General features: G+C 36.6%; 1 protein-coding gene across 6 annotated transcripts in view; it reads right to left on the bottom strand.

Annotated features, from left to right (window-relative positions):
* The window catches only part of Pds5a (PDS5 cohesin associated factor A), a 161,824-nt gene that overhangs the window by 79,463 nt on the left and 69,575 nt on the right, over positions 1–12,786 (bottom strand). For all 6 annotated transcript variants that reach the window (XM_008827242.3, XM_017796663.2, XM_017796664.2 and 3 more), the window contains 6 exons: positions 12,092–12,232; positions 8,120–8,235; positions 7,104–7,198; positions 6,222–6,367; positions 4,667–4,818; positions 3,159–3,272 (listed from right to left, as the gene is read on the bottom strand). In XM_008827242.3, coding sequence (XP_008825464.1) covers positions 3,159–3,272; positions 4,667–4,818; positions 6,222–6,367; positions 7,104–7,198; positions 8,120–8,235; positions 12,092–12,232 — 764 coding nt within the window. The remainder of the gene's footprint in view (positions 1–3,158; positions 3,273–4,666; positions 4,819–6,221; positions 6,368–7,103; positions 7,199–8,119; positions 8,236–12,091; positions 12,233–12,786) is intronic.

Below are 12,786 nucleotides of genomic sequence, written 5' to 3'. Positions count from 1 at the left end.
AGAGTACTTGCAAAATATCCAATATGTGGCCCTAGGTTCAATCAGAAAGAAAGAAAGAAAGAAAAGAGAGAGAGAGAGAGAGAGAGAAGGAAGGAAGGAAGGAAGGAAGGAGAGCGAAAGAGGAAAAAGAACTATGTTGGAATGATATAGATTCAAGATTACAAATTCAGATGGATTATGTTACTCTATGCTCTTCTGCCAGTGAACAGATTTTCTTCTCAAATCCCCTCTACTTCCAGGTGTCAGGAACACGACTAAAAACTATTCTCTCAGTTCTCATGACTAGGTATTTGGAAATATATATGGAGAACTGAGGATGAGACTCAGGCGATATAGTGCTTACTTAGTGTGTATAAAAACCTGGACTCCATCCTCAGGATTGCATAAACTGAGTGTGATGGCCCAAGCCTATAATCCTAGCACCAGGAGATAGGGGGATAAGAGAGTGGAAAATCAAGGTCATCCTTAGCTACATAGCCAGTTCAGGGATAGGCTGGACTATACAAGATCCTGTCTAAAGAACAAAATAGAGGAAACAAAGTAAGGAAGGGAAAGGAAGGGGAAGAAGGGAAAATATAAATGGACATCAAAATGTTAGGCCAGTATTTTGCTATCTGAGACGAGCCTTAGTAGCTACTTATAAAGCTTCTAAAAGAATGATGCTTATCACCTCCTGAAATGATGTCTCAAGAATACAATATGACCTTTGCAGAATTTCTGCTGAAAATACATAATCTCAATCCAATGAGAAAACTGAAGAACTCAAACTGAGGCCACATAACTGTACAAAATAACTGGATGCAATACTTATGCAGTACTCTTGCATAAAAGATAAAAACTAAATATGAACAATATGATCACAAATGGGGGAAACTTAAATACACAGTAATTTGTAAAATGTTAATTTTAAAAATTTTAGTCATGTGGGGCTGCAGAGATGGCTCATCAGTTAAGAGCACTGGCTGCTCTTGCAGAGGACCTGGGTTCAATTCCCAGTTCCCACATGGCGGCTAGCAACCATCTATTAACTCCAGCTCCCGGGGATCCAATGCCCTCTTCTGACCTCCTTGGGCACTGCATGACACAGGTGCACTTACATACATGCAGACAATACACTCATACACAAAAAGTAAAATTAATAAAATATTTTTTAAAAATTTAAAGGTAAAATTTAAAGGTCATGTAAAGGTAAAGGTTATGTAAGAAGGTACCTTTGTTCATAACCAAACAGCCCTGAAATATTTACAGGAAAAAGGAGACATGGGTCTGTAAATGATTCTCAAATCATTGAGAAGAAAATGTATACAGGCAGAATAAAGAATGTAGAAATGGCAAATGGTAAAAAATTATATTACAATGTGCTCTACCATTCCTGCAACTTTCTTATAAGTTTGAAATTATAATATTTTGTACATATTCTGTGTGAAGAGTGTGCTGGGTGCTACAGGTTGAACCTAGGTCCTGTGTATGCTAGGCAAGAGCTCTACCACTGAGCTATATCCCTAGCTGACTTGTGTGTATGTACATCTTTTGCAAAAAGGTCTAACATATCTCAGACTAGCCTTCAGCTTACTATGTAGCCAGATAAGAATGACCTGCAACTTCTGAAACTCCTGTCTCTACCTCTTAAGTGTTGGAATTACTCAAGGAACAAACAAAAACTTACATTTTGAACTGATAAAAGAAATTGTATACAATATGTTTTGACATACAAATATGGATATATATGCATATACATACACATGAATACACACAGAGACACTGAAATTTACTTTTTAAAAAGTATATTAAACTGGGGGGCTGGAAAGAGGGTTTAGTAGTTAAAAGTACTGGCCCAAGTCCAGTTCCCAGCACCCACAGGGCAGTTAACAACTGTCTGTAATTCCAGTTCCTAGGGATCCTGACGCCCTCTTCTGGTCTCTATACACAACACAGGTGCACACATACACATACAAGCTCATACACATAAAATAAAAATAAAATATAAAAAAAAATTTTTCAGACTTTATTCACTTTATTTTTCTCATATAAAAGCTCCAGGTAGTAGCCACAGCTGGAGCCTGGGTATATTTTTTAAAAAAGTTTATTAAAGTGGAAAACTGCACACCCTGGTTGGCTTTGTATAGCTTGAATTTATGGTGGTTATCTATGTGAATATGTTAATAGTGCCTGTTTTTTCTCAAAAATGTTCTTTTGAGACAATAAATCATAAGTTCACTCTACATACAGATGATTAGGATATGGTCTCCAAAGAAGCAGTAAGTAGTTTTTAGGTTTAGCAATTAGTCTGAAAGGATAAAGCTGGTAGCATAATTTAAATAATGATTACAGAAATTTTGACAAAGGTGCTTGGTTAAATACCTGAAACAATTATTATTGAACTGGTTTAAAAAGCACGCGCGCGCGCACACACACACACACACACACACACATGTGCATATATGCGTACACATGAATTAATTTATCCTTTTCCCTATAAATATTTATCTAAGTTTCATGATTCAAAGAGAAGCAGCTAAAAAACCCCATCAGTAACAATTAACTAGATAAAATGAATTAATCTAACAAAAATCCTTAGGAAATAATTCACTGTGCATACTGACACATGCCTGCAAAGCCCTCAGGAGGTTGAGACTGGAAAATCACAAGTTCAAGGCCAACCTGGGCCACAAAGGAAGTTCAAGATTGGTATTGTCAGCTGGACATGGTGGCACACGTCTTTAGTCCCAGCACTCGGGAGGCAGAGGCAGGCAGATCTTTGTGAGTCCCAGGCCAGCCTGGTCTACAAAGCGAGTTCTAGGCCAGCTGGGGTGACAGGGAGACCCTGTCTCAAAAACACACACACACAAAAAACAAACAAACAAACAAAAAAGCATTGGTATCACCTACATTCCAAGACTATCTCAAAGCAAAAACAGAAAGCCATTAACAAAGATAAACATTAGGGCCAGAAAGACAGGCCAGTGGATAAAGGCGCTTACTGGCAAGCCTGATGAGAAGAGAGTTCTAGACCCAGAACCACATGTGCACACGCGTGCGCATACACACACGTGCACCACACACACACACACACACACACACACACACACGCGCGCACAAATGAATACACTTAAAAAATGCACTTAGGAAATAAATGAATCATTTGAAAAGTAACTTACTTTACAGCATTTGGATCCAAATTAGCATATAAATAATATAAGCATTTCATTCTCTCTTCTGTTTCCAGGTTATGGGGAACAAGATACTGAGCAAAGATTTTCTCTACCAACAGTCTATGGAAAATACATAAAAAACACATAAGAAAAAAGAATTATGCTACTTTAAGAGGTGATAGTCATTGTAACCACTCTGTACAAAGCTATTTTATTAAAGGTAAGAGATATGTGCACACAAATAAAATACTTCAGTATATGGTCAGTTTCTTCCTTTGGAAGACTCAGTAGTTATTTTTATATTCAGACATAATTTAAACTTGTGGCTTTATTTTATAATCTGTCATGAAATACTTGGTTCTACAGTGTTAAATGTTATTCCACAGCCATAGGGTCTCAAACTGTAGCATAGGCTGGCCTTGAACTTATGGAGATCCTCCTGCCTCAGCCTTCTGAATGCTGGGATTACAGGTGTTGAGGCACCAGGCCTCTTTAATTAATTAATTTCCTTCTCTCTTCCTTTTTGTTTTGGGGAAGGGACGTGCTTCCTTTTTTTCTGACAGGGTCTCATGTAGGTCAAGCTGGCCTCAAACTTGCTTGCCCTGAGCCTCTCTTTTAGCCTCCAAAGTGCTCGGATGACAAGTATGTACCACCAGGCCCTGTTTTCCTAAATGTTATTCTTAAAACACAAGGTGTTTCACTGACCCAGCTGATAAGCTTCATCAGTCTGAAACTACAGATAATAAATTAGGTAGCACTACATACAAAGCTATGATGCCAAGTATAGCTAATTCTCAAGAAACTCATTAACTTCCTCTAATTATAGTTTAGCTCCTTTCCCATGCTGTCATGTAGCAAAAACAGGAGGATCTCCCATATTACTTCCTAAAAATGTGCACATACAACTTTCCATCTCTCCAGGATAAATTCCTATTATTCAGTATCATTACAATTAAAAAACACAAGAGCTCCTCAATAACTGACACAATACATACATTCAGTGATGCCTAAGTTATCACCCTAATAAAACATTGCAAAGTATTTTTACACAAACAAGTATCATTAGTGTAATATAAAATAGAATAAGTAGAATTCATAAAATGCGAACAATTCCTCTAGCGAGGGGGGGGGGAATACAATTGCCCAAAAGAAAACTAATAACTAGTGTTTATGAGACAATGCTCTATTGCAGGCACACAGCTGGGTGCTGTGCACATATTACCTAATCCACTTGACAATATCATAAGGAAGTCACTATTATTCTTCTTTCTTTTAGAAAGCTGAAGCACACAGTAAAAAAGTTACAGGAAGCAGAGTGAAGATTTGGTCTCGGCTCTGCCTCACTCCCAAGTCTCTCTTTCATTACTATTATGCTACATTATAATCCTGTAAAGAATTTTATTTAAGTACAGTATGCAGAAACATGAAGAAAACTATTTCTGAATTTAGAAATGTAAAACTGAAACAGAAGTATTTAAAAATGAAAATGAGTTTTAACAAAACATTAGTCTCACTTGTCATCAATGCTGTTCTGATAATAGATGTGCAAAAGTTTGTCCTTTATCCAGCTGACTTTCTCTGCAGCTTCCTTTCCTGCTTCACCGTGAAGACAGTATTTCTTATAAAGTTGGGCCAAACCCATCATAGCTTCTTTTCTTACTCTCCACTAGAAAATATAGCACTTATTAGAAGAGTGAGACACCCAAACTGAAGAAAAACTGCAGGAGCTTCACTTAGTTATGCAGTTATTCTGTCCATATGTAAGAACAACACATAGTCTTCTCATTGCAGCTTTACCAAATTGCTTCATCAACTGTTTTGAAACTATTCCTATTTACACAGCAGAATACTTTAGAAAATTTCCAGTGCAGATAGTGCTATATGCCCTACCCATTTTTTAGTTCCTGCCAAACCAAGCAATAGTAAATTCTATAGATTTCATTAGATTTGATTCTCTAAAAGCACACTGATATAATTAAAATGTTAAAAAAAAAACCACTGTAAGACACATAATTCATTCTGTATATGAAAGCCTACAACATTTAATTCTTAATTCTTTTTGATCTTTTGTTTGGTTTGTTTTTTTGAGATAGGGTCTCCTTATAGCTCCAGCTGGCCTGGGTCACTATGTAGACAAGGCTAGTCTTGATCTCACAGAGATCTGCCTGCCTCGTGTCCTTTTTGATCTTAATTGGAAATAAGAACAACCAAGTAAGTATAGCACCAAGAATTCTGGGAAGACAAAACTGGAGAGAACATTCATGTCTACCTTATTTGAACTTTCTTACTTTGTAGACTTAAAAATCAGGTAAGGGTAGTGAGATGACTCAGTGGATATAGGCACTTGCTGCCAAGCCTGGTGACTTGAGTTTAATCCTAGGACCCACATGATAGAAGAGAAAGTTGTCCTGACTCACACACACGCACGCATGCACGCACGTGCAGGGAAACTAACAATAATAAGTAAAACCTAACAACAATAATGGTGTTCGGGGGCTAGGAATGTAAATTAATTGGTAAAGTACCTGTCCAGCATGTCTAACTCTAAGGCATGTTTGCTATCACTGTTAAAAATATTAGTAAGGAGATGCCTGGGCAGCTGCCTTGCAAGTCTGTCTCCTGCTTAAGGTTAACATGACCATCCTTTAGCAACTGCTGTTGCTGTTCTTCATAGCACTGCCTTTCCTTAGCAACTAACAATTCCTGCTCTTAGCTTGGCATGGTAGATGGGAATAGCACTTTCTTTAGGGACTATGTTATTCTTTTAATTCAGTGAATTCCAGATCCAGCTAAGTTAAATGTGTAACTAAGAAATAAGTATACATAATCACTTTCTTTTTAGAAAAGATAAAACTTTAATTTGCCTGTTCTTTAACACAGGAGTACTAAAAGAAAAACCCATTCCTATAATGTGACAAGTTTCAGAATCCAATGTATTTATTTACAAAGGTAAATAACAGATTTAAGTATAGAAAACATTAAAACTCAATAGCTCTACATTTAGTATTTTTCTAATTTTCATAGAAAAGCCGTAACTGGTGTTATAGAATAAAACGCCTCAGATTGTACCCGTTTATCCAGTGTCCTTTCTCTGACAAAGCCAAGCAGTTGATCATTTACTAAAGTAAGGTCTCTTTTGGCAGCTGTTATTATAGTAACAATGACATCATGACGAATAGCTTCTTCTGGATCATGTGATCTAACTTTCAAATATTCTGTGATAAGAAAAAAGTTGAGCTGAATTTTAGCTATGTAATTTGTCATGATTCAGAATGACAGATAAGAAAAATGCTTTAAGATTTGTCCATAAAGAAACAAGGCATGAAAAATCATTTCTAAAACACTACAAATTACTCTTTAATAATCCAAAACCATTCTTATTACTAGAAAGAACATCTTAATCAACAATGTGCTGTGGTAGAAAATCAAATGACAACACAGTACCTGATTTATTCCAAACTATAGATCAAATATCTATGAATTAAGACTTAAAAACAGTAAAAACATTCATAAATCAAAGAATATATATTACATAATATAACTCAGAAAACATTTTAAATTCCTAAATAAATTATAATGCAATTTAAATCAAAACAAAAATGTTATTTCTCCTGTTTTGAATAAATTTTAGCATGCTGACCCAAGTTTTGTTTTCTGTTTTTTTGAGACAGGGCGTCCCTGTAGCCCCAGTGGGCCTGGAACTCACTGTGTAGACCAGGCTAGCCTTGAACTCAGAGATCTGCCTGTCTCTGCCTCCCAAGTACTGGGATTAAAGGCATGCGCCACCACACCCAGCTTCAACTGTCATTTATAAACAGGAAATTATTTCCTAGTCCGTGAAACAGACTGAAACCATCAGAGAATCAAAACCTATTTAGTAACTGAAAGTAGGTACAGGTTACATCTAAACTGCTTTTGTGATTACTAAGTTTAATGAACTAGGTAACTTACCTGTGAGATCCTTTGCTAAATCTGGGTGATTCATTAAACAGTGACTGGCAAATTTCACACTTTCTAATCTCACAGGAACATGAATGTCATTAAACCTAAATAGAAAGAGATTGATAAATAATAATAAGGCAAAATAAGCTTTTCAAATAAGATATAAGTAACAAAAGTGTTTATAAACAGTGATAGGGGCTGGAGAGATGGTTGAACGGTTAAGAATACTGTCTGCTCTTGTAGAGGACCTGTGACTGATTCCCAGCACTCACATGGCAGCTAAAAATGATCTGCAATTCCAGTTCTAGGGGAATGGATCCGATGCCCTCGCCTTGCCTCCATGGGCTTTGCATGTACAGGTGTACCTACATGCTGGCAAAAAAACTCATACACATAAAATAAATAATTTAAAATTTAAGTATCTTGTTTATTATTTTATGTGTATGAGTGCATTGCCCTCACGTATGTGCACTTGGAGTTATGGACAGTTGTTAGCCGCCATGTGGTGCTGGGAACCAAACCAGGTCCTCTGCAATAGCAGTCAGTACTCTATACAGCTGAGTCATCTCTCTAGCCTCAATAAATAAAATTTTAAAATCCAGCTGAAGAGAAACTGCGTTGATTATACTGATACCTAATGTGTTCTATGGAAGAATATAAAGTACAATAGTAAACAAAAAGATAATTTTATAGAAGTATTTTTGCAAATAGTATGTGCTTAACATGCTGAAGCAAACAAAAATGGCATATATTCTCCAACTCAAACTACCCAATTTGTAGACCTAAAATTATGAGTTTAAAATTATGCTACAAAATAAAAAAAATTGAGAACAAGCATAAACCATACACACACACACACACACACAGCTACATGAGTGAATAAACATTCTTCATAAATACTTTGCCCTATAAATTATTCTACAAGGAAAACTATAACAAAAATATCAATAAAGTTTTGGTGGTCTAAAATGGATCCTATTGACTAGCACACAAAATATAGAAGTCTGTATTCCATACTCTCTTACCGTCCAAGAAAACACTGCCAAAGTGGCCGGTTCTGGGTTGCCAAGTCAGAATCCTTAGAACCAAACAATTTAGCTAGTAGCCGAACCACAGCTAATCGTTCTTCACCATCATTACTCTACAATGAGAAAAAACAAAGAAAGCCTGAGCTTTACTCCTCAGACTACTAAAATCGAAATCTTCCCAGGCAGACACAATTTTGGAGACACATCTCTGGGGAGATGGCTCTGTGAATAAGAACACTGACTGTTCTTGCAGAAGACCGGGGTGCGAATCCCAGCACCCAATGGCAGCTAACAACTCTCTGTAACTCCAGTTCCAGGGGATCCAACAATCGCTTCTGTCCTCTGCAGGTACTGCATGACACAGGTGCACTTACCTACATGCAGGCAATACAAGCATACACATTAAAAAAAAAAAAAAATCACACTCTTATTAACTATGGAAAATTTTAGGTGATTAAATGTTAGATCCCTGGCTCTCTGACCTTACCTCATACGCATAACTATTGCCAATTTATGCCTACTTCACAATGTGTTTGCAATCTATATACAGATTTACACATCATACATATATTTTTATCAACCCTAACATTGCCTAAGGCTCTAGAAAAATTCAACAAAGGAGAAAGTGACAAATAATTCCAACCTTAGTAAGCTTCCTTCATATAGATTCTGTGCTGCAAGTGAAATACCAAAATTAATACACATTACTTAAGGTTCTGGTATACGATATTTGGGGGTTTTTGTCTTTTTGAGACAGGGCCTCCCTATAGCCCCAGCTGGCCTGGAACTCACAGAGAGCAGCCTGCTTCTGCTGGGATTAAAGGTGTGCACCACTGGCCAATTTTTTTTTAATGTTTTTTAAACTCTCGGAAATATTTTTTGGGATGATAGTAAAATGTGCCCATATACATGAAACACATGGAAAAGTGCAAATTGTATAAGGTTGTAACACAATTATGAACGACAAAATGATTTTTTTTTTACCACTTTCTCAAACAAAGTGAAACAATGACAAGCAATACTACCATTCAGTAAGTTGAAAATTCACTAACACAATTTACTTTTTAAGGGAAAACCAACGTCTTAAATATCAAACACTAGAATATATAGAAATTTTTTGTGAGTTGACTATATTAGTAGATTCATGACTACTGCAAATAATGTACATTTCACAGCTAGAATTTGCTGAGATAAAACTCAACCTCTACACTCAGTAGTGTAAAATTTTATATAAATTCTGAGTGAAGTTGGAGTGATTACAATGATGGTAAAATTTTAGGTGCAAAAAAAAAATGGTGCCTCTAATGTACATCTGTTATTATAAATCTATGGCACAATGAAGTACTCTATAAACATACAGTGAATTACAGATATCTATTTTATTTTATTTTATTTTAATTAATTAATTAATTAATTAATTGAAGTCTGTTTGAGACAGTGTCTCCTTGTCGCCCCAGCTGGCCTGGAACTCACTTTGTAGATCAAAACGGCTTCGAACCCACAGAGATTCACCTGCCACTGTCTGGAGTGAGTGTTGGGATTAAAGGCATGTGTGCCACTACAACCAACTCAGATATCTATTTTAATAAAGGAGTTGATAAAGAAAAAAACTCTGGGCTGGAAAGATGGCTCAGCAGTTAAGAGCACTTACTGCTCTTGCAGAGGACTCAAGTTCGATTCCCAGCACCCACATGGTGGTTGTGAACCATCCTTAACTTCAGTTCCAGGAGATTCTGAATCCCTCTTCCGATCTCATCGGCATTGCACGACAGAGTACACTCACACACACACACACACACAGCCAATACACTCATACACATAAAATAAAAATAATAAATAAAATATTTTAAAGGGGCCGGGCGTGGATCTCTGTGAGTTCAAGGCCAGCCTGGTCTACATAGTGAGTTCCAGGACAGCTGGGGCTACAGAAAGACCCTGTCTCAAAAAGACAAAAATTAAATAAATAAATAAAACTCTGAGCCACCTCCTCGGGCCACGGTTATTTTTTGCAAACAAAATACAATAAATTCCCTCTAGTTTTTTATTTCTTCCTAGTCCTACTCAGGCAAGGCAACCAACTACTTTTGCTTCAAATTAAAAAGTAATTCATTTAAAGCAATTTTTTATGAAAACATTGTTAGTTATTATTATTATTATTTATTATTATTTGAGACAGGGATGCAGCTCCAGCTGGTCTGGAACTTGCTGTGTAGACCAGGCTGTCCTGGATCTCAGAGATCTGCCTGCCTCTGTCTCCCAAGTGCTGGCATTAAAGCACTGCAGCCAGCAATAAAATGATTTTTTTTTTTTAGTATTTTTGAGAACGATATCCTTGTACTCTCAGCTGTCCTGGATCTCACAGAAATCTGTTTCTGCCTCCCGAATGCTGGGATTAAGGCATGCGCTGCCATGCCCTACAAATGATTTTTTAAAGTCTTTTATTTATTATTTTTATTTTATTTGTATGAGTATGCTGTCTGCATTAATGTAAGTGTACCCATGTGGTACAATGCTCGAAGGACCAGAAGAGGGCAGATTTCCTGCACCTGCAGTTATGAACAGTAGTTAGACACCATGTGGGTGCTGGGAATCAAACCCAGATCTTTTTCAAGAGCAGTCAGTCCTCTTCACCACTGAGCCATCTCTCCAGCCCCAGATGAAATTTTTTAACCGTTTTGAAATACATGTTTGCCCAGCATAGTGGCACATACCTTTAATCCCAGCACTTGGGAGACAAAAGCAGGCTGACCTCAGTGAGTTTGAAGTTAGCCTGGCCTACATAGCAAGTTCCAGGCCAGCTAGAGCTACATAGTAAGACCCTGTCTAAAAAAAATAAAGAACAAACAGCAATAAAACAAACACTCCAGGCTTTTAAAATAAATTTTTGGGACCAGAGAGGGGGCTTAGTGGGTAATGAATGGTGCTTGCTACTAAGTTTCAGAATATTAAATATATGTTATCTTCTATATTTCAGTTACGACAAGGGACTGAGTGTTATAGGCTTTTCTTTTTTAAAAGAGTAATGAATTCCTTTCTTAGCTGTGGAGAACAATGATCCAAGAGTGGGAGATCAGGGATGGAAAAGAAGGGCCTAGCGGGTAAGGAGCACCTCAAAAGTGAGACAAGGGACTGGAGAGATGGCTCAGCAGTTAAGAGCATTGGCTGTCCCAGCACCACATGGCAGTTAACCATTTGTAACTCCAGTTCCAAGGCATATGATGTCCTCTTCTCACCTCTGCAGGCATTGTATGACACAGGTATACTTACATATATGCAGGTAATACACTCATACACATAAAATAAAAATAATACAACATTTAAAAAGATATACATGTCTCAAAAAACCAAACCAAACCAAACCAAAACAAAACAAAACAAAAAAAACACAAAAACATATACATGCCAGCCATGACCCTTCAGGCACTTAATTTATAATCTTTTTATATTTTAAAACATACTTAATCGCTATGAAAATATAATTAAACCCATTATTTACCTGTAATCTAAAAACAAACAACAATAACAACAGCAGTATGTCTACGAGCCTGACATGGTGGTACCTTCCTTTAATTCCAGCATTGGAGAGGTAGAGGCAGGTGGATCTTTGCGAGTTCCAGTCAGCCAGGGCTACACAGTGAGATCTTGTCTCAAAAAACAAAAACAAAAAACACCAAAAATCCCCACAAAAACAGAAAAATAAAATCCCAACATATTTACTCAAATGTCATTTAACATATAATTACTGAATGTTATAAATTTCAAAGGTAACATTACTTTTTTATCTCTTACTTGGGTCACTATGTTTATCGACAGAAATCTAGGTATATCGTGATTTTAAAATGTTACATTAAGCTAAACATGAGATAAACTGACTCATATTTTATTCCTTTGTAAAGAGAAGCAAAATTACAAAAACACATTTTCTATTTCTTTAAAGCTTAAAAGGTTTTGGAAATTGGACAATCTTACCTTTAATTTGAATTCAAGCTGTGGCATGACAGATAATAATAAATGAGGATCTATAGCAAAAAGCTCCTGAATCAGATCAAATACGTGTTCTGACAAATCACTTACTGATGATCTTCCTAGCACCAGGACTTGATTGAAAAACTATAGGAGACATTAAAAACAAAACATGTATTTCACTTAAAAACCTAAGTAGGTTTCTATAAACACACATGTAAAGAGAACTATATAATTATACATACAACTGAAGGGGATGATACATAATAGGTATTTGAACTACTAGTATCTGAGAGGACAGTCATCTAAGTAAGAAACAAACTTCCAAATAATATCAAATCATGGATGTTATAGGGAGAGAAGTTTAAAGAGAGATTGTTGGCTTTATTTTAAATAAGGATGACATTTATACATTTACTTTTTATGTGGGTTTGTATGCATGTAAATAAATTTCTTTATGTATTTATTGGGCCGGATAGATGGCTCAGCAGGTAAAGAAACCTACTGCAAAGTTTGATGCCCTAGGGCAAATATGGTAGAGAGAGCTGTCTCAATATTTTTTTGGAGGGGAGGGGTCTTTTTGAGACAGGCTCTCCCTGTAGCCCCAACTGGCCAGATCTCAGAGATTTGCCTGCCTCAGCCTCCCAAGTGCTAAGATTAAAGGCCTGTGTCACCAAGCCCGGGTTCTCTCAATAGTTTTT

Source organism: Nannospalax galili, unplaced genomic scaffold (assembly GCF_000622305.1).
Source record: "Nannospalax galili isolate Female #2095 unplaced genomic scaffold, S.galili_v1.0 scaffold772, whole genome shotgun sequence".
NCBI classification, from domain to species: Eukaryota; Metazoa; Chordata; class Mammalia; order Rodentia; family Spalacidae; genus Nannospalax; species Nannospalax galili.
The sequence above is the reverse complement of the archived record's forward strand: the minus strand, read 5'-3'. Positions and strand labels throughout refer to the sequence as shown.